Source organism: Oncorhynchus kisutch, linkage group LG17 (assembly GCF_002021735.2).
Source record: "Oncorhynchus kisutch isolate 150728-3 linkage group LG17, Okis_V2, whole genome shotgun sequence".
NCBI classification, from domain to species: domain Eukaryota; kingdom Metazoa; phylum Chordata; class Actinopteri; order Salmoniformes; family Salmonidae; genus Oncorhynchus; species Oncorhynchus kisutch.
This window is the reverse complement of record NC_034190.2, coordinates 34,267,425-34,289,385: the sequence shown is the minus strand read 5'-3', so window position 1 is coordinate 34,289,385 and position 21,961 is coordinate 34,267,425. Positions and strand designations below refer to the sequence as shown.

General features: G+C 42.8%; 2 protein-coding genes across 5 annotated transcripts in view; both read right to left on the bottom strand.

Annotated features, from left to right (window-relative positions):
* Window positions 1-215: 215 nt before the first annotated feature.
* Window positions 216-17,951, bottom strand: LOC109907543 (glycogen synthase kinase-3 beta). 2 transcript variants are annotated; one of them, XM_020505568.2, is made up of 10 exons: window positions 17,458-17,951; window positions 13,025-13,212; window positions 6,982-7,065; window positions 6,661-6,771; window positions 6,319-6,449; window positions 5,029-5,233; window positions 4,601-4,696; window positions 4,290-4,476; window positions 3,942-4,013; window positions 216-3,349 (listed from the first exon to the last, which is right to left on the bottom strand). In XM_020505568.2, exons 1-10 carry the CDS (start codon window positions 17,882-17,884, stop codon window positions 3,279-3,281), a joined length of 1,572 nt encoding a protein of 523 aa, XP_020361157.2. In that variant the 5' UTR covers window positions 17,885-17,951; the 3' UTR covers window positions 216-3,278. The 2 variants fall into 2 exon arrangements, with proteins under 2 accessions (XP_020361157.2, XP_031649500.1); XM_031793640.1 differs by having other exon boundaries at window positions 216-3,346; window positions 17,458-17,885.
* Window positions 17,952-19,048: 1,097 nt separating this feature from the next.
* Window positions 19,049-21,961, bottom strand: part of cica (capicua transcriptional repressor a) — a 37,957-nt gene continuing 35,044 nt past the window's right edge. For all 3 annotated transcript variants that reach the window (XM_031793637.1, XM_031793638.1, XM_031793639.1), the window contains exon 20: window positions 19,049-21,850. In XM_031793637.1, coding sequence (XP_031649497.1) covers window positions 21,564-21,850 — 287 coding nt within the window. In that variant the 3' untranslated portion in view covers window positions 19,049-21,563. The remainder of the gene's footprint in view (window positions 21,851-21,961) is intronic.

Sequence of the window (21,961 nt, the reverse complement as noted above, 5' to 3'; positions counted from 1 at the left end):
TCTGCACATGTGTAGTTGTTGACCAAAAAACACTAACTGATAATGAAATGGTACATATGCAGAAATACACTGCCATTGGAGCTGCTGTCTTTTAACAATCAATACTTCTGGCTTTGTAGGATATGTTAGTTCTTTTATCAAAAATGACCAAAAGGTGACATGTGAAAGTGATGTTTCAAACATGTTACTCAGTCTGACACAATAACAACAAGGGCTCATAGGAGTTATCACTTTATTAAATGAGCTCATTTCATACAGACAAAAACAGACAGTTGGGTTCTCTCCCTCCTTCCCTCTGTCCCAAAAGCACACCAGGTCTCCTGACCAGGAAGATACAATAGAAACAGGATTGGAATGAAAAATTACTGATAACAATTTTACTCACAGAACATTAAAAAGTGACCTCACTTGGTTTGCTATACACAGAACAGGGTATTTCTAGTATAATTAGCTAGTAGCCTGACCCTGCTGAGATTTAGTTATGAAACCAGCAAACAGGCATGTACATCAACACACAGAACAAGAGGGGGGGGGGGGGGGGGGGGGGGGTTGATAAGCCATTTTGTCCGTGGCTGACATTTTGAAAGCAGCAAGTCGGAATTGTCCTTGATGGGCGTAGGCATTGTCAGGGGAGGGAGGCTGGCTGCACCATCCGACCCCGTGTCGCCATGAAGGCCCTCAGGTTTACCCTTCACATCCAGCGGGTATTTTTTAAAAACATTTATTATGGCTTCTCTGCAGTACAACATGACACTTTCACACAATTTAAATCTCTTACATTGGGCGCCCATTGTAATGAATGGTACAGGGGCCGTGCATTGGCCAAATGGTTATCTGGTAAACTCATAGCCCACAATCACATTTCCCTGTCAAAAGGTCAGTACGTAGGTGACTTCAGGTATAAAAATAAAAAATTAAAACAGGGAAATATATTAGTTGGAATCGTACCACAGATATAGTCTGATCAAATCTGGATATATCCAACCAAACATTTTCAGTCCAACTTTCCAAACATACCAATGTCGTGAGTTCCAAGTACAGTAGATGTATTCTGGAACACTCTACATAATGCCCACAAAACAGTCGGTGCCTCAACCTCTCCCTACACGAGAACACCAAGTGAGGTAATAAATAAAGCCGAGAGACACAGTACAATCACACGTTATGGAGGCGCGCGACCAGAGAGAGACGGAGAGAGAGACATCAACAAACAGGGAGGGAAAATGTGCTCTTTTTTGTGTGTGGGGGGGGGGGTATTTACATCTTGAAATCAGGCCATTGAAACTGATTGTATTTACAGACTTTTGAATGGAACTGAAAGTGGTCCGTGACGAGTTCAACAAGTAACGGAAAAATAAAACACTGTAATAAAAATAATGAGGGGAAATTAAAAGTTGGTGATATTTACAGGGCGGGAGAAGAAAAGATGAAGAAAAGGAATCCAAACCAATATGCTCCATTTCACGCAGGAAGAAGATGGCTTCAGAGAGATAAGAGGAAAAATGTGTTCTTTAAATCAACGTCAGCACATATGACGGTTGTTTCTACAAGTGGGTGGTAGAGGTGGTACAATATCATAACACGCTTGTACTAGAAAGCTCTCAAGTGGTCAGTACTGAGAACTGATCTAAATCTACAACACTGGCTTTTCAAAACGGTGCAGATTGGATTCGGAGTACGATTATTCACATGGAACAACAACACATTATCATCACACACACACAAAACTCTGCCATTCCCTCACCCGCTTCAATTTCTCACTCATTCTCATTCACTCCCACAAGCACAAGACTGTAGGGCTACTATGAACTCGCTATCGGCCACACTACACCGTTAACAGAGTACACGTCTTCACACACACACACGACCTCGACTCCATTTGAGAATTAACAGAACGGAACTGGAATCATGGTCTGTTTCAAATGTCCAAACTGGAGTCAGCTACTCCATGTAGGATACATGTATGTCCACATGGCTGAACCCATAGTTGATAATCCCTTGGTCCTCTACATTCTAGATGGGTGCAACACTGACAAAGATTCTAACAAGTGTGCTGTGAAACTCTCCAGAGCTTTTTTTAAAGCCGTCAAGCACAGCGTGTATATACTTTTAAAAAAAAAAATTCAAATCAGGAGTTCTGGAGAGTTCATGCTATGAATGCATGAGTGCCAAATTAGCCAGAACCAGATTTTGAAATCAAACATATAACCTCACCATACAATATTTTTTATGGTATGCCATATATTGAAGCCAATAGGAAGGTGACATTTCACTACCACAGCAGTCTTAAATACAGGAATGAAGGTCCTATAGATGGTTGTCTTCCCAAGGACAGTAAAGGGAGGCTCAGTTTGGGACTGTCTGAGAGATGCTGCTACACAGATGTGAATCATGGATGTCTCAGTCTCCACATGAACACCACCAGCCTCACCATCTGTCAAACCCTTTCCTTCAGATCCTCAACACACACACACTGGAAATTTGCTAGCAAGTATGGCTACCAACTATAAACTTGAACCCTCCCCTTTCCATGTAAAAATTCACAGTGCCTTCGAAGCAAAAAAATAAAAAAAATAATGAAAAAATAATAAGCAGCTGTCATTTCATATTTTTTAAATATAATTTTATAAAATGTATTAAAACAAAACACAGCATCTTCCTCCCTCCATCTGGCAACCAGAACCATTTTATCCTATTTGTCTACAAATGACTGTAACAGGGAAACACCTCAACTAGCTTGTAGAGACAAACTCCTGTAGAATTTGTGTGTGGCTGTGGCAGAACGCTTCATGAAGTCTTCAGTTAAATAAATACACACACATAAAAAAAAAAAAAAACTTGATAAAAAAAAAAGATATATTATAGAGAGGACCTGCCCCACCTACTGAACCTTCGAATGCCACCCTCAACAGCAGGAACATGAGTGTTACAAACAGGCAGAGAGAAAGAGGGAGCTGGGCCAAAGGAGATACAGCCAGGGAGTGGAATAATACTTAAGGTGTCATCAATACATGAGAAAGTGTGTGTGTGAGAGTGTCGAACTCTGCCTGTAGTGCTGATCTAGTTTCAATTGAATGTAACAAAACTACCTTGTCAGCTAATGATACCCTCTAACGCTATAAATGGTTTGTTCAATGTATGTACAGTACAAAAAGGTATGTTTGTAACCAATGGGGAGGAATAACAAGCAGCGAAGTAGAAAGAAGCAATATAGTGTGTGTGTGCGGGGGGGGGGGGGGGGGGGGGGGGCTGGCAGACAGAGGGTTTGCAGGGATGTTTCAGGTGCTGTTGTTGAGTGATCCGGGTACTGAGCTGTGCTGAGAGGAGCCGTCTAACCCAGAGCCATCTACTGAGGGATAGAGGATAGAGAGGAACAGAAGTGGTACAGAAGAGGACAGTGTTAGATATTTTGAACGGGTATAACAGATTGTTTTTGCTAGTCAAGTATAAACTGTAAACATATGCCATTACGCAGCCAAATTGTAGTAAGACCTCAACTAAAACGGATCAGAAAACATTTTCCAGATAGAGGACCTCCTTAAGACTACAAACATTTACAATGCACAAAGGTGTGGTTACTAAAACATAAAGGAGACAGACGTGTGGTTCTCAGGCTAGTGCCCCTTTGGTTGGCTGCTGTCTTATACAGAAAGGATTACAATGACCAGAAACATGGACAAAGAATATTTGAAGCGATAATGGAAGAGCCATTATTTTTGCCATTTGTAAGAGCAGTCATCTTACTATCCATTTCCCTCATTTCATGTGGATTTAGCCTAGAACTCCACCGAACCTATGTCTGCAAGCCAATTACTACTCCATGACGCTAGCTGCAGATATGGGAATGAATGATTGACAGCTACTCTATCCACTGTGTGGCACTGAAGTGACATGGGTAGCCAATTACTATGTTTGGGATTGGGGGGGGGGGGGGGTCGTACCAGATGAACTGGACTGTGCGCGGGCATGAGGAGGAATTAGGGTGGAGTTCAGTTGGGGCTGGATTGACAGCTCTGGAAGGATAGGAGAGAAAAAGAAAGATAGGAAAAAGCATTAGATTTATAAGAAAGAACTGGTACAAAACTGTGGCAATTTTAAACACCCCAACACATAGCTATACAACGTTACACATAGACAACAAACAAATATATTTCGAAACTTTCTATTGTAGATATCCTAAAAGGACATCTCAATTCTTGAATGGGAGTTTCAATTGATTCCCTGAATTTTTATTGAATCAACCACTTTTGGGTTACAAAAAGGTCAGGGGGTCAACATGGTGTACAGACCAGTGGTGCTGAAGTTGAAGAGCAGGGGCAGCTGTCGGCCGCTAGGCAGCCGGGCGTTGGGCTGGCGCAGCTCGTCGAAGAAGGCGTGAGCGCAGGCCTCCAGGGGTGAAAAGCGCGTGACCGGGGTGTACTCCAGCAGGCGCGAGCACAGGGCGACGGCCTCCGGAGGGGAGCGAGGCTTAAACACCTGCGAGAGGAGGTACAGGTACACACACAACATGAAACAGTTTCAGAAAAAAATAAAGACATTACTTGAAAGACAAAAACATAACCAGGTTGACATAACTATTTATTTTTTTAGAACCATTTACCTTTGTCCAGGGATGTGCTTTGATTTGGGGGAATTTGAACTCTGTGTAGTTGGGGTTCATTTCTCGGATCTGTTCCCGTGTCGGAGTCCCCAAAACCTGAGAAGCAGACATACAAGTACACAGTTAGTAGCGTACAATGGTTGTCATTTTGAATCTCCCCACGTCACTGATTATTATAAACTGGGTGGTTCGAGCCCTGAATGCTGATTGGCTGACGGCCGTGGGGCTGTTCTTAGGCACGATGCAACGCGCGCCTTATTGTTTAATTATATCACTGATTATTACTCCCCTTGCTTTCCCCCACCACTCACACAAAACATTCTCATTAGTCAAATGTCCTCCTAATGTTGGTATGCAATCAGAATGGCGGATATTTTGTCCCTGTAAAGTAAAACACATACAAACACATATTCCTCCTATTTACTCACCTTGATGATCTCCACTAGCTGGTCCACTCCGCTGTCCCCGGGGAAGATGGGCTGTCCCAGTAGCAGTTCGGCCAGCACGCAGCCCGCCGACCAGATGTCGATGTTGGCCGTGTAGTCGGTGGCGCCGAAGATGAGCTCTGGGGCGCGGTAGTACCGCGAGCAGATGTACGACACATTGGGCTCCCCGCGAATCAGCTGCTTCGCGCTGAAGGTAGGGTAAACGGCAGAGGTTGAAGGTTAGACTAATAGTCTTTGAAGCTAAATCTAGGTTAGGCTAATATAGTATTCTAAGCTAAGTCTAGGTTAGGCTAATACAGTCTCCTAAGCTAAGTCTAGGTTAGGCTAATATAGTATTCTAAGCTAAGTCTAGGTTAGGCTAATACCAAATACTTTTTATAACTAACCCAACATAGAACAGAGCCTGTTGTTTCCAATGGGAGCAAATTAATCATAGTGGGAAGAACAAGCAAGGAGATAGGAAGAGCCAAGCACGAGCTAGTGAGATCCTATTGGTGTGTTCTAGCATTTATTAGCATATTTGCATAAGGGAACACCTACTCTGTGAAGTGCGCTTGTGCAATAACTCAATTTGTCCTAAAGCCCCAACATTTTTTAAGGAAGCTTTGGCAAAGGGTAAGGTCTACAAAACACAATCCACTCTGTTACAGATTCTAGTCCTAAATCTAGCTTAAGCTAATGCAGTCTTCTAAGCCGAGTCTAGTTTATTCTAATAGAGCCGTGTTACAATACTTTCATCTCTACCCACTGCAACAGTTGTCGCTGGTACGATAAGCAGTAGATGCTCAGCAGTAGAGGCTAATACTGAGCCCTGCAGGTCTAACCATGTGGTATAGGATTATACCCGACCACATGAGACCACCTGACCCATTGACATTTGGTGGAAACTGTGTTATACAGTGCTTAATAAACACGATGAATGAGGGGTGGAGATTTATACTTATTGATTTACAATTAAGACGGTCACAGTATACTTTCTATAGAAAAGCAGCCCTGTGTCTGCACGGTAACAGCAATGGATGTAATATGTGCAAAATACACAATGAAAAGGGTGTGAGTAGGAGATTGTAACTAAGGATACAACTGGATCAGTGTTCAGTGGATCAGTGGATCGTTTCACATTGTGTCTGGTTGAGCCCATTTATTCAACACATTCAGACACATATGACCCAGGTTTACTTCAATATTTCGGTACCAGTCATTCATTTCGGTTCAATAGTATATAAAACACCGTCTATGTGGAGGGAAATGGGAAATACCTGACCAGCTTACCTCCCAAAGTCACAGAGCTTTAGGATGGCAGTTTCAGGGTCCACCAGCAGGTTCTGGGGTTTGATGTCTCGATGGCAGACACCCTGGGAATGGATATAGGCCAGGCTGCGAAAAAGCTGGTACATGTACACCTAAGGAGACACAAAATGGCCGACGTAGACCAATTAGAACCATAAACAAATCAATAAGGTGGGTTATTTTGTGTCAATGCCAAGCCTGTTTGGGAGAGTAAAAAAAGTATAGTTCATAGTTGAATGACTTATACTAGACAATCAAAGTCTAATGAAAAGACGTTGAGGCAAGCGAAAGTTGGACAATGAAAGAGAAAGGGAGGGAGTTTACCTTGACGTAAATGATAGGAATGATGCTTTTGGCCTTGTTGAAATGCCGGGCCACCCTGTACACGGTCTCCGGGACAAAGTCCAGCACCAGGTTGAGATACACCTCATCCTTCTGTATAAGGGGGAAAGAACAGACAATCATTATACGCCAAATGACTGCACCAGTCATAACTCGATATGTACTCAAGTTATTCATGCGTTTTGAAAATCCCAACTTTGTAGTGGGAAGAATGACTCGTATGAAGAGGAAACAGACCGCTCAGGTCCTCAGCATTCTCATTTCTGCATTAAGGTGTGCCAAAAACAATGGATGGCAACCTACCTTTTCTCCACTAGAGTAGAAGAAGAAGCGCAGCCTCACGATATTGCAGTGGTCCAACTTTCGCATGATCTGTAGCTCTCGGTTCTGCATGGGAAAGGTATTAAACAAAAGCACAGTTCTGGAATTGAACAGTGGAAAAGGGTTTCTAATTGCCCTGTAAGTGAATTGATCTTTACAATGCGTGGGATATGTGTTTGTTCAGTAAGGTGAAGGCAAAGTGTCCATTTCGGTCACAGAAAAACGTAGGCTACAAATACAAATTTCCTCCCACAAAGTCATATGGAAATGTTTCTTCTAAAATGACAAAAGGTGTGTCCTGTATTCAGAAAAACAAAATAGCCTACTCATAACATTATAGGAATTTACGAGACCAATCCAAAAATGGATATTCCTCATCTCATGACATAAAGGATAAGACAATTTAGTGTTGCCATGATACAGTATCACAATACTACATTTTCTATGGCAATAGCCCCCAAAGCAGACTCAGAGTTATGGTCTGTTAAAAACCAGATTTATATAGAGTACCAGTCAAAAGTTAGGACACCTTCTCGTTCAAGGGTTTTTCTAACCCGCCCCCCCCCCCACAAAAAAAAGTGTTAAACAAATCAAAATATATTTGATATTCTTCAAAAGGTAGCCACCCTTTTCCTTGACAGCTTTGCACACTTTTGGCATTCTCTCAACCAGCTTCACACGGAACACTTTTCTAACCGTCTTGAAGGAGTTCCCACATACACTGAGCACTTGTTGACTGCTTTTCCTTCACTCTGCGGTCCAACTCATCCCAAACCATCTCAATTGGGTTGAGGTCGGGGGATTGTGGAGGCCAGGTCATCTGATGCAGCACTCCATCACTCTCCTTGGTCAAATAGCCCTTCCACAGCCTGCCGGTGTGTTTTGGGTCATTGTCCTGTTGAAAAACAAATTATAGTGGGACTAAGGGCAAACCAGATGGGATGGCGTATCGCTGCAGAATACTGTGATAGTCATGCTGGTTAAGTGTGCCTTGAATTCTAAATAAATCACTGACAGTGTCACCAGCAAAGCACCCCCACACCATCACACCTCCTCCGTGCTTCACGGTGGGAACCATACATGCGGAGATCATCCGTTCACCTACTCAAATGTGGAGTCATCAGACCAAAAGGATAGGTTTCCACCTGTCTAACTAATGTCCATTCCTCGTGTTTCTTGGCACAAGCAAGTCTCTTCTTATTGGTGTCCTTTAGAGGTTGTTCATTTGCAGAAATTCGACCATGAAGGCCTGATTCACGCAGTCTCCTCTGAACAGTTGACGTCGAGATGTGTCTGTTACTTGAACTCTGCAGCATTCATTTGGGCTGCAATTTCTGAGGCTGGTAACTCTAATGAACTTATCCTCTGCAGCAGAGGTAACTCTGGGTCTTTCCTGTGGCAGTCCTCATGAGAGCCAGTTTCATCATGATGGTTTTTGCGACGGCACTTGAAGAAACTTTTTTTTAAATCTTGAAATTTTCCACATTGACTGACCTTCATGTCTTAAGGTAATGATACTGTCGTTTCTCTTTGCTTATTTGAGCTGTTCTTGCCATAATAGGGCTATCTTCTGTATACCACCTCTACCTTGTCACAGCACAACTGATTGGCTCAAACGCATTAAGGAAAGAAATTCCACAAATGAACTTTTAACAAGACACATCTGTTCATTGAAATGCATTTCAGGTGACTACCTCATGAAGCCGGTTGAGAGAATGCCAAGTGTGTGCAAAGCTGTCAAGGCAAAAGGTGGCTACTTTGAAGAATCAAACATATATTTGGATTTGTGTAACACTTTTGGTTACTACATGAGTCTGTGTGTTATTTCATAGTTTTGATGTCTTCACTATTCTACAATGTAGAAAATAGTACAAATAAAGAAAAACACTTGAATGAGTAGGTGTGTCCAAACATTTGATATATACACATACACACTGACCAAAAATATAAACATGTAAAAAGTGTCAGGCCAATGTTTCAGGAGGTGAAATAAAATATCCTAGAAATGTTCCATACACACACACACAAAAACAAAAATTCTCTAAAATGTTGTGCACAAATTTGTTTATCCCTGTTAGTGAGCATTTTTCCTTCACCAAGACATACAGGTGTGCCATATCAAGAAACGGATTAAACAGCATGATCATGAAGTTGTCACAAAATAATGCCAAAGATGTCGCAAATTGAGGGAGCATGCAATTGGCATGCTGACTGCATTTATGTCCACTAGAGCTGCTGCCAGAGAATTGAATGTTAATTTCGCTATCATAAACTGCCTCCAACATCGTTTTAGAAAATTCGGCAGACCACGTGTATGACGTCGTGCGGGCGAGTGGTTTGCTGATGTCATCGTTGTGAACAGAGTGCCCCATGGTGGCGGTGGAGTTACGGCATGGGCTACGGACAACGAACACAATTGCATTTTATTTTATGACCATTTGAATGCACAGAGATACCGTGACGAGATCCTGAGGCCCATTGTGCCCATGTTTCAGCATGATAATGCAGGTCCCCATGTTGCAAGGATCTGTACACAATTCCTGGACGCTATAAATGTCCCGGTTACCAATCTATTGCATCTTGCCTATGCCGCTCGGTCATCCATATGTACTGTTAGGTTCTAATTTTCAGACAAAAAAAAAAAAAAAAAAAAAAAAACTCTACGGACACTATAGAAGCTTAACCAAGTTGATTCTTCCCAGAGGGTCCATACAGCTGCATTCAGACAAAAACATGGTTTCACCTGTGGTAATATGCAAACCCCACTTTGATAAAGAGGAGACTCCCCCCACTAAACATTGCATCATTATTGCGTATTAGGTACAGTGCCTTGCGAAAGTATTCGGCCCCCTTGAACTTTGCGACCTTTTGCCACATTTCAGGCTTCAAACATAAAGATATAAAACTGTATTTTTTTGTGAAGAATCAACAACAAGTGGGACACAATCATGAAGTGGAACGACATTTATTGGATATTTCAAACTTTTTTAACTAATCAAAAACTGAAAAATTGGGCGTGCAAAATTATTCAGCCCCTTTACTTTCAGTGCAGCAAACTCTCTCCAGAAGTTCAGTGAGGATCTCTGAATGATCCAATGTTGACCTAAATGACTAATGATGATAAATACAATCCACCTGTGTGTAATCAAGTCTCCGTATAAATGCACCTGCACTGTGATAGTCTCAGAGGTCCGTTAAAAGCGCAGAGAGCATCATGAAGAACAAGGAACACACCAGGCAGGTCCGAGATACTGTTGTGAAGAAGTTTAAAGCCGGATTTGGATACAAAAAGATTTCCCAAGCTTTAAACATCCCAAGGAGCACTGTGCAAGCGATAATATTGAAATGGAAGGAGTATCAGACCACTGCAAATCTACCAAGACCTGGCCGTCCCTCTAAACTTTCAGCTCATACAAGGAGAAGACTGATCAGAGATGCAGCCAAGAGGCCCATGATCACTCTGGATGAACTGCAGAGATCTACAGCTGAGGTGGGAGACTATGTCCATAGGACAACAATCAGTCGTATATTGCACAAATCTGGCCTTTATGGAAGAGAATTGCAAGAAGAAAGCCATTTCTTAAAGATATCCATAAAAAGTATTGTTTAAAGTTTGCCACAAGCCACCTGGGAGACACACCAAACATGTGGAAGAAGGTGCTCTGGTCAGATGAAACCAAAATTGAACTTTTTGGCAACAATGCAAAACGTTATATTTGGCATAAAAAGCAACACAGCTCATCACCCTGAACACACCATCCCCACTGTCAAACATGGTGGTGGCAGCATCATGGTTTGGGCCTGCTTTTCTTTAGCAGGGATGGTTAAAATTGATGGGAAGATGGATGGAGCCAAATACAGGACCATTCTGGAAGAAAACCTGATGGAGTCTGCAAAAGACCTGAGACTGGGATGGAGATTTGTCTTCCAACAAGACAATGATCCAAAACATAAAGCAAAATCTACAATGGAATGGTTCAAAAATAAACATTCAGATGTTAGAATGGCCAAGTCAAAGTCCAGACCTGAATCCAATCGAGAATCTGTGGAAAGAACTGAAAACTGCTGTTCACAAATGCTCTCCATCCAACCTCACTGAGCTCGAGCTGTTTTGCAAGGAGGAATGGGAAAAAATGTCAGTCTCTCGATGTGCAAAATTGATAGAGACATACCCCAAGCGACTTACAGCTGTAATCGCAGCAAAAAGTGGCGCTACAAAGTATTAACTTAAGGGGGCTGAATAATTTTGCACGCCCAATTTCAGTTTTTGATTTGTTAAAAAAAGTTTGAAATATCCAATAAATGTCGTTCCACTTCATGATTGTGTCCCACTTGATGTTGATTCTTCACAAAAAAACACAGTTTTATATCTTTATGTTTGAAGCCTGAAATGTGGCAAAAGGTCGCAAAGTTCAAGGGGGCCGAATACTTTCACAAGGCACTGTAGTTGTGGAATTGTTAGATTACGTGTTAGATGGTTCTGCACAGTCGGAACTAGAAGAATTTCACTACACTCACATTAACAGCTGCTAACCATGTGTATGTGACCAATAGAATTTTATTTGAGTTCTTCCATGGCCTGCATACTCACCAAACATGTCAGCCATTGCGCATGTTCGTGATGATCTGGATCGACAGCGTGTTCCAGTTCCCGCCAATATCCAACAACGCACAACCATTGAAGAAGAGTGGGACAACATTCCACACCGGTATTTGGGGAGTGTCTCCCATTCTTCTCTGCAGATCCTCTCAAGCACTGTCAGGTTGGATGGGGAGTGTCGCTGCACAGCTATTTTCAGGTCTCCAGAGATGTTCGATGGGGTTCAAGTCCGGCCTCTGGCTGGGCCACTCAAGGACATTCAGAGACACGCCTGCGTTGTCTTGGCTGTATGTTTAGGGTTGTTGTCCTGTTGGAAGGTGAACCTTCACCCCCGTCAGACCCTGAGCACTCTGGAGCAGGTTTTCGTCAAGGATCTCTCCGTACTTTGCTCAGTTCATCTTTCCCTCGATTCTGACTCGTCTCCCAGTCCCTGCCGCTCAAAAAGATGCCAGCAGTATGATGCTGCCACCACCATGCTTCACCTTTGGGATGGTGCCAGGTTTCCTCCAGACATGACGCTTGGCACACAGGTTAAAGAGTTCAATCTTGGTTTCATCAGACCAGAGAATCTTGTTTCTCATTGTCTGAGAGTCCTTTAGGTACCTTTTGGCAAACTCCAAGCGGGCTATCATGTACCTTTTACTGAGGAATGGCTTCTGTCTGGCCACTCTACCATGAAAGGCCTGATTGGTGGAGTGTTGTAGACATGGTTGTCCTTCTGGAAGGTTCTCCCATCTCCACAGAGGAACTCTGGAGCTCTGTCAGAGTGACCATTAGGTTCTTGGTCACCTCTCTGTCCAAGGCCCTTCTCCCCCGATTGCTCAGTTTGGCCGGGCGGCCAGCTCTAGGAAGACTCTTGGTGGTTCCAAACTTCTTCCAGAACGATGGAGATGATGAGGCCGCTGTGTTCCTGGGGCCCTTCAATGCTTGATAAAATCCTGTCTCAGAACTCTACGGACAATTTGTTCCACCTCATGGCTTTTTGCTCTGACATGCATTGTCAACTGTGGGACCTTATATAGACAGGTGTGTGCCTTTCCAAATCATGTTCAATCAATTTAATTTATAACAGGTGGACTCCAATCAAGTTGTTGAAACATCTCAAGCATGATCAATGGAAACAGGATGCACCTGAGCTCAATTTCGAGTCTCATAGCAAATGGTCTGAATACTTATGTAAATAAGGTGTCTGTTTTTAAAAAACTGTTTTCGTTTGTCATTATGGGGTATTGTGTGTAAATGGAAGAGAAGAAAAAAAACATTACTTTAAAAAAAATAAGGCTGTAACATATCAAAATGTGGAAATGCAAGTGTCTGAATACTTTCCAAATGCATTGTAAATTATGTGCTACAGATTTGAAAATAAACAAATGTGACTCTGGGTGACAACAAGGCTGTATTTCTCCAAGAGACTGGCCGCCATACCTTGAACCTCTTATCCTGCAGCACCTTCTTTATGGCCACCATCTCCTGGCTGTCGATGAGGCGTGCCTGGTACACCACACCGAAAGAGCCATTCCCAATCACCTTGATGTCCGTGTAGGACACCTCCTGTGGGCGGTCGGGACCCTGCCCAGATGTGGCCACCACCGTAGTCACCTTCCCACTGTCCCCTGGGAAACAAGGACACAAGTCGTGTCAAAAAAATGGTCCTCTTTTCAGATTTGAAATAGAGGAGATTAAGAGGGTTTTGTTCATTCAGTAGGTACAAAACTGAAGAAAACAGACCAAAACGGGGTTGTAGGCCTATTATCTGAACTCTAAGAAAAGCTGTTTTGCTACGGTGTGACATAATGAACATGACCAAGGACATTGTTGCTAATATATGGTTAATTTCTACGTAAACAAGGGCTCAAGTGTATTGACATTTTTGGCCTGGGGTGGTGTAGTGGTTAACATCCCCGCCTTCAACAGCGTGACGGCATGGGTCGGAATGCTCTACCCACCGCTACTTTGTCACATACCCTCACTGACTTCCTTACTTCTAGACTCTTAAAAAATATATATCTGAGGCTTATGGCATTGACAGCATTTAGGGCAAATGATAATAGGCCTTTACATAGCCAAAACAGGCAGAGTAAGCAATTACTCAGCATAGAAAATGGGCCTACAGGGTCATGTTAAGTAAGGAGAATTTTTTTTTAAAGTGGGTGAAATACCATCTAGACTTGTTTCAATAAATGACTTGTCGTTGAAAAATGAGTTACTGAATGTCCTACTGAACTCAACCCAGGGCTCGTGTTATTAACTACCTCGTGTTTGTGTAACCACTACAGTAGCCGCCTGCCTTGTTGGAGGAACGGGTGCTCCTTTGAACATCATTTGACCTAAGGAACACGAGACTTGCGATCCTCCAATAGGCCCATCATCGATCTCATCCAATACACTTGAACTCAAAACAACGGTTACCTACAGGCCACCTCAAACAACTGTGTGTTTGGTGGCCTGGGACAGAGAGTTCTGAGGCAGGCCTACCGCATGTGAGATTCATTCCCTGTATGAGGACAGGACAGGGCCAGTTGGCTGGTTGAACTGGAGACCTTAGCACTTTGCACGGAGAATGACCCCGCTCGAACTCTGCTCAGATCACTCAGCCTCCCACAAACAAATGATGTGTGTGTGTGTGCACAATCACCATGGTGATGACATAATAGTGTGCTCCTGCAGAATGACATGTCCAGGTGTATCAATTCCACACCCTCATGTGCAGAAATAGAGGGAGTTGTTTTTAAAGAAATGGTTGAATTTATGGACCTGTGAACTTGTGCAATAAATACCAGAGATCTGAGACAAAATTCAACTTTGGTTCACTTAGTCAAACGCAATCAACGGCTAGACCAGTAGCCTATATTCTTGCTAGTGTCAAATCCAAACCACATAAATCTTAATGACTTGTCCCACATGAAGCATGAAAAAACCTTGACAAAAAAGGTGACCGGTCATCATTTGGAACGCCGCTTCACCATTTCAAAAGCATCAGCATGTCCGGTTGTCCACATCTTTGCTTAGTGTTTCACCAAGATTGACTTATACCATTAGGTTTGAGCTCCAACTTTCATCATCACATATAATACAATGTGGCTGCAGATCAGACTTGCCCCAGAAATGGTTTCCTCCGGACTAAAGACCCCAAAGCTTCTGCGCATGTGTTTATTCTCTACTTTACACAGTCTCTGTTCTAGCCATAGAGAACAGGCTACTTTGGCAAATGGAGGTCATTTAATAAAAGATGGATAAAAGCTGAATCAATGTCTGCAAGATCACACAATGATAGGTAGAATACTAACAGAACCGAATATAATAGCATAGAATAACGTTACTGTAAGACAGGCAAAATTCGCTCACTGTACATCACTCAAAACAACACTGCAGGCTACTGCGAAAATAACACTAACTCAGGGAGATCTAAACGCATACGGACATTTCACCAGTAAAACTTGAAAAATTATCATTCACCGTTGACAGTGAGAAATGTGCAAGGGACCACAAATCTGTGCAGTAAAGACACACGTGCAGAACGTGATCTGCACATACGCTGAAGCTTCGAGACCTTTAGTCAGGGGGAAGAAGGTCTGGGAAAAGTCAGATCCACAGCCAACAAAATGTACTCTGCATGACAAACATTGATCATCATGGTGGATAAAGCCATCCAATTCCAATGTCCACTACAAGGCACAAAGTGGAAACATGCTCTAACAAAAAAAAACATGTGCAAAGGACACATGGAAGTTGTTGATGTGCTATGTAAGCAAGTATTTCAGCTTGTCACCTTCCTTCTGTATATCTACTAGCCTACTTCTTGGAGAATTACTAGCTCATAATATATTATACAGCTGGCTAGTAGTTACATGTTTCACCACTTTTTATCAAGTTCTGTATCACCGGTTAACAGTCACTGTATAACTAGAGATTTATTTCTAGGCTGGTTACTTATCTGAGCTACTGGATAGATATGTATCCACTATCGACCTAATTTGAACAATAGGTAAGGGTGTGCTTAACATGAATCAGTGTTGGGAAGCACAAAGCTAGTTGTTTTCTGGCTAGCTTACTTACTTGTCAGCCGTTATGAACAAACAATTAGGCTACCTATTGCCTATGCAATATTTATTTCAATTAATACTGTCGTTTGTAGTGTCACGTAACTAGCTCGTTAGGTAAAGAATTGTTGTTTGAACTAGCTAGTTATCACTGATTCGTTTGCTTGTTAAAACAATTAGGCTACCTTGCCTATGCAATATTTATTTCAATTAATACTGTCGTTTGTAGTGTCACGTAACTAGCTCGTTAGGTAAAGAATTGTTGAACTAGCTAGTTATCACTGATTCGTTTGCTTGTTAAAACAATTAGGCTACCTTGCCTATGCAATAATATCACTGATTCGTTTGCTTGTTAAAACAATTAGGCTACCTTGCCTATGCAATAATATCACTGATTCGTTTGCTTGTTAAAACAATTAGGCTACCTTGCCTATGCAATATTTATTTCAATTAATACTGTCGTTTTTAGTGTCACGTAACTAGCTCGTTAGGTAAAGAATTGTTGAACTAGCTAGTTATCACTGATTCGTTTGCTTGTTAAAACATAAAAAGCACTACTACTACTGTAGCTAACTAGATTGAATCTCCTTGTAAACTAGTTAACGTTACCACATAGCCATCTAAAACCGATCTGAGATGCTAGTTATCCATCTGCTATAGCTGCTTCTTACAAGTTAGCTGGCATGCCTTAGCACACGTAGCTAAGGTTGTTTATGTTGCTTATGCTTTCTTTATATTTAGCTAGCGTTACAGTATGGTACCGCGAGGTCATTAATTAGCTAGCATGCTAATATACACGGAACAAAAATATAAACGCAACATGTAAAGTGTTGGTTCCATCTTTCATGGGCTGAAATAAAAGAGCCCAGAAATGTTTCATACACACATCCTCAAATGTTGTGCACAACATGTGTTTACATCCCTGTTAGTGAGCATTTCTCCTTTCACCTGACAGGTGTGGCATATCATGATCCTGATTAAACAGCACGATCAGTACACAGGTGCACCTTGTGCTGGGGACAATAAAAGGCCAATGTACAGTTGTCTCAAGTTGAGAGAGCGTGCAATTGGCATGTCCACCAGAGATGTTGGCTGATAATGTATCTACTATAAGCAGCCTACAACTTCGATTTAGAGAATTCGACTGTTTGCCCAACTAGCCCCACATCCGCAGACCACGTGTATGGCGTCGTATGGGCAAGCAGTTTGCTGATGTCAATGTTGTGAACAGAGTGCCCCGTGGTGGTGGTGGGGTTATGGTATGTGCAGGCATAAGCTATGGACAACGAACACAATTACATGTTATCGATGGCAATTTGAATGCACAGAAATACCATGACAAGATCCCGAGGCCCATTTTTTAAAGGTATCTGTGACCAACAGATGCATATCTATATTCCCAGTCATGTGAAATCCATAGATTAGGGCCTATTGAATTTGTCAATTGACTGATTTCCTCAATCATATGAATTGCAGCTCAGTAAAATCTTTTAATTTTTTAGATTAATATTTTTGTTTAGTATAACTAATCTAGACCTAGCAAGCTAGCTAGCTAACGCGAATTACTTAGTTTTTGGCGTGGGTTAGCAAGTTACAGTAACTAGTTTGCTAACTGACAACTCAACCGTTCAGACAACGACAGTTAATCAAGGCAGTTAACTAGCTAACTCGTTTTTTAAAAACTAACTAACGTTACAACAACAATGGCAATCGTGCAAAATTGACCACATTCGCTACGACACTGGACTGTAGCTACAATGTGTGTCTTTCAATCATCCAAGGCAATATTTTTCAGGAAACACATCATAATAAACTTACTGGCCAGCTTTAAATTTGAGCATCCAGACGAACTGCTCCCCGAGGCCTGCTGGACCCCGGTCTTTCCTGTGCTGCTCCCCACCGCAGCGGCTGATCCGGTGGATGCTGCAGCGGCTCCGGGATTACTTTGTGGCTCAGCAAACGAGCTAGTTCTGGGCCGCCCGCTGCCGCTCATATCTCTGTGCAAGGGTAGCGGGCGGGGGGCTAGAGATTCACACCAAGTGAGTTTAAATGTTGCCTCTTTTGAATGCAAATGCAATAATCGTTGTAAAACAGACAGAATTGACACCGTTCCGATGAGTCCTCCCTTGCACTGCCTGTCTGAGCTCGTAGACAGTAGAAACTGACAAATTGCATTTTCTCCTGGGAAATGAAGTTCGATTTGGCTGTGGCTCACGACTGTTCCCTTGTCTTTGAAAATACCCATAGAACTACACTGCTAAAATAACAGTGTTGAGTTTCACCAGAGGTGGCGCTTCCGTCTGGGATTTCTTGATTTCTACCGTGACAGTAAAAATAATGTATACACGAAAGGGAGTACAGACATGAAAACTACAAATCCCATTATGTTTTAGATAAGAGTAAGAATTTCACATAAAATAAGGGTCATTGCTTTCCGGCATCCTTTGGACGTCCCTACCCTAACTGTAACCATTTTTACATTTCAATGGGGTTATAGTTAAGGTTTCAATGGGGGGGGGGGGTAGGTAAAGAATCCCAAATAGCAGACTTAAAAACGAATCCTTAATATTTATTTCAATACCCTTCACATGCCTCTGGTGGCCTTACAGCAGAGCCCTCCCACTTCTCACACCATTTTAGCAAATTCGGGGGGGTTTCCTGACCTGGCCTTGAACCCAGGTGTCTGTTTCAGAGGCAAATACACAGTTCACAACAATGATGTCAGAAGTGGAAAGTGACTCAAATGTAGTGCCTGATGTCAACTAAAGGACAAGCAAATAGTGTCACCCAGGTATTGGTTCTTTAAATCAACACACTGCCCAAGATCTCTGAATGGTCTGGTACACCAAGTTTTGGATTGACGAGTTTGAGTTTATTTATTTGTATTTTTACAGGGACAGTGCACATTAATCAACATTTCAGTAAAAGTGCCGGTTTTAGCCAACCGGCTAATTTTCAACCGCAGTCCCTAACGAGCATGAGATTGAGTTCATATCTCCACCTGCCTTGGCAGGAAGGATCTTGACATTGTAATTGCAGGTAATCCCACTTTAACATGACTGATGGACAGCTGTGACATGTCTACTTGTGTATAGAAAATCAATCAACAAAGGGAATCTCAAAATACTGAGGATTTCACTTCGTGGAAGCAGCCATAGTCGACTGTGTGGGGGAGTCACAGGTTCGCGTTCTCTGAATTCAGATTCTCTTCCAGTCATCATTTCAAGTATCAGTACTCGCTCAACCTTCAGGCATAACATCTACATAGGATAAAGTAGTTATTTGTTATTACCGACCTTACAGGGGCACTTCCGTTAGAATCTTGGGTCAGTTGTACAGAGATGGATTCCATCAAACCAGCACACTCACATTCACTAATCTGACTCAGAACAAAGTCAAAGACCAAGGATATTGTGTTAGGTCTTTTAATATTTTCAATATTTAGTTGTTTATTTTGCTTAGAAATATTGCACATGGTCAACATGCCTGTTTATGAGCTCACACTCATCTCTCTCATTCTAAAATTCCTTCTCCAAGGTATGGACAGTTTATTTTAAGCACAATCATACAGTGTACACGCATTCGTGTGTGTGTGTGTATGTATGTCTGTGTGTTTGCGTGCGCACATGCATGTTCACGGAATCATTTCAGGCCTCACCTTTGCAAGACTCAACAAATCTTTGATAAATTCTATGCGTTTGATCTTGGACTATCTCATTAATATAACAGTCAAGGTGGCATATAATAGTCCTGGTGACTGTATAAAAAAATACTGCCTCCAGTATATGTGAAGAACATATGATTGATCATGTCTTATTGTATGGTATGTGAAGGGTGTGGCCGAGTCCATACATGCATGTGCGCAAACACACACACAACATCTATATGCACATATGGAAATATAGATATTTTTCACACATCCAACTGTATACAGAGAAATAAAGGTACACCCATAACTACCCCAACTCTTCCCAAAACAAGTGAAGAGGCAAAAAGTGCTATTTGAATGTCTTTGACTTTAGTTAGTTAGCTATGCTCTATCTCTTCAAATATAGCAATCTCAGAGAGTTCTTCTTATGCCATAGTTGTTAGAATGGGTCTTCTGACTGTACTGTAAATATCTATGGCACAGACCCACATAACCCACCCATTCCAAATGTCCTATTGCACCATTTAATAAGGAAAAAAATAAAGTGGCAGAGAGGGAAGAGAGAGGGCTCCAGAGAATGCCCTACGGGGCTGGTCTAGGATCTGTTTTCCCTGAACTAAACTCTAACCAGAGCCATCCTGAGCTACGTAACAGAACTGACCCTGGACCAGTGCTTAAGGGCACTTTCTAACAACACTTGGTTAGTTAGAGGGGCAGGGAAAGGAAGCAAGGGGGAAAGGGGCTCCAAATGGAAGAAGGGGGGATTGATAACATTGAACAACAAGGTTATTTCTAAGAAACAATCTCTAAAAATAATACTTTCCTGATTTAAATTGCAGTCACAAGACCACACATTGTGCAAACACCTGATTTCAACGTTTAAAAACAAACTGCCTGCCCCCTCCTCTATGTGTCTACTGAGCAGTCATGGGAGAGGGGGAATGGCCCAAAGTAAAATTTAGAAGAGGGGTTGCGTGGGCTGTTTCCAAACCCCTTTTATATAAGTTTATGCTGGAGAAACACCAATGAGAGCCACAAGAGAGAAAACAGGCCACAGAAAAAACGTGTTATTTCCACTGCAACAATACAAGATAAAGCAACATATCCACTGGGTGACTCCTAGACGTTGGTTATAAATCTACTTTTGCTTGTCAACTGTCACTTGGGAGCCAAGTGAGCCATGTCACATCATCTGCTTCCGGCTTCCTTGGTGGAATCCGCAGCCTCTTGAGTTGACCAATGAATGGACGATTTGTCTCGTTCAGCCTTTCTCTGTGCTCGTTTACAGCCAACCAATGTTGAGTTTGTTGCTTTGTCACGCATCACCCTTCAAGCTTTACATATTTCATATCTCATAACGGCGTCCACAAGGGGGGAAACCTCAATATACAATATCCTCTCCAGCCAATAGGAACTCAGCCTGTCTGTGACGTTGATTACTGATTGGGCCAGGGATTGGTCAATGGTCACGCTGAGTCCAGCCTCCCTTTTTCGGGAGCCAATGGTTGACTCACTTTCTCCAATCTCTAAAAACTGTGCAGGCCAAAGGCTTGGTCAGGCGAGTGTTGAGTTGACTGGCAGACTGTGTGTGTGCAATGTGTGTCCAGTTCAGTGCTGTCTGTTGTTGCAGCATAGAGGGGCTGTGGAATTTCAGTGGATGTTACATTGGATACATCCCAACCACTGTGCTGAGGAGTGGAGGGAGGGAAGTCAATGGCAACAGAGGGCTGCAAACTGAATCCGCACAAATTGTTACAAAGTGCCATTGTGTACATCTGTGTGACAGTGCTCGTGACTGCCACCCAAGAGTAACAGTCTGAGTTGGTGGGGTGTGTGTGCGCGAGAGAGAGACAGTAAGAATGTGTGTACCAGTGGAGGCTGGTGGGAGGAGCTATAGGGGGATGGGCTCATTGTATTGGCTGGAGTGGAATAAATGGAACGGTATCAAACATATGGAAACCACGTGCTTGACTCCGTTCCTTTTATTCCATTCCAGCCATTACAATGAATCCATTCCAGCCATCCCCCTCTCCTATAGCTTCTCCCACCAGCCTCCACTGGTGTGTACCACAGAATGTTCTGCGTCAAACTACAAATGTGCTGAGGGTACAGCCAGTACAGAACTGTGCCGAAGTGAAACTGATGTCCTGTGACTACATGTACAAGGACATGCTGTGGGACACAACAACACTCCTCTCTCTCTTTTGACACTTTCTCTCCACCTTCTCTATTCTCTTGCTTTTCTCCTTCTTTCCATCTCTCCTTCTTTCCATTCCTACAATTTGCCCACATTCCTGGGCTCCTCGGGACTCCGCCCTCTTTCTCCTGGCCCCGTCCCTGTACCATCTCGAGTGTTGGTATTGGAGGAGCCGATGGCGGCCGAGGCGGAGTCCATTGAACCTATGACCCCTGTTGTTGACCCGCCGGGCTCAGAGATTCCGGGGGTTCCAGGTGTGGCTGTCTGCATGATCTTCTGCCTCACCTCCCTGATCTTCAGCTGCAGACACAGTTTGGTGGGGAAGGTGTCTGAGTATCGTGCCTGGAAGGCTGCAGTGGCCTGAGCTAGATGGGGGGGCGGGGGGGGGGGGGGCAGAGGATGAGAGGAGAGGGAAAGAAGATGAGCCCTCTCTGAAGAAAAATAATTGCAGTGCAACCTTTGCCTGGTTGTATCAG

Coding starts and splice junctions, on each gene's coding strand:
- LOC109907543 (XM_020505568.2), bottom strand. CDS start 17,884: ATGGGTATTTTCAAAGACAAGGGAACAGTCGTGAGCCACAGCCAAATC. Junction 5,234..6,318: donor AAGCTCTGTGACTTTGGGAG/GTAAGCTGGTCA, acceptor CCCTACCTTCAG/CGCGAAGCAGCTGATTCGCG. Junction 3,350..3,941: donor CGCACAGTCCAGTTCATCTG/GTACGACCCCCC, acceptor TCTATCCCTCAG/TAGATGGCTCTGGGTTAGAC.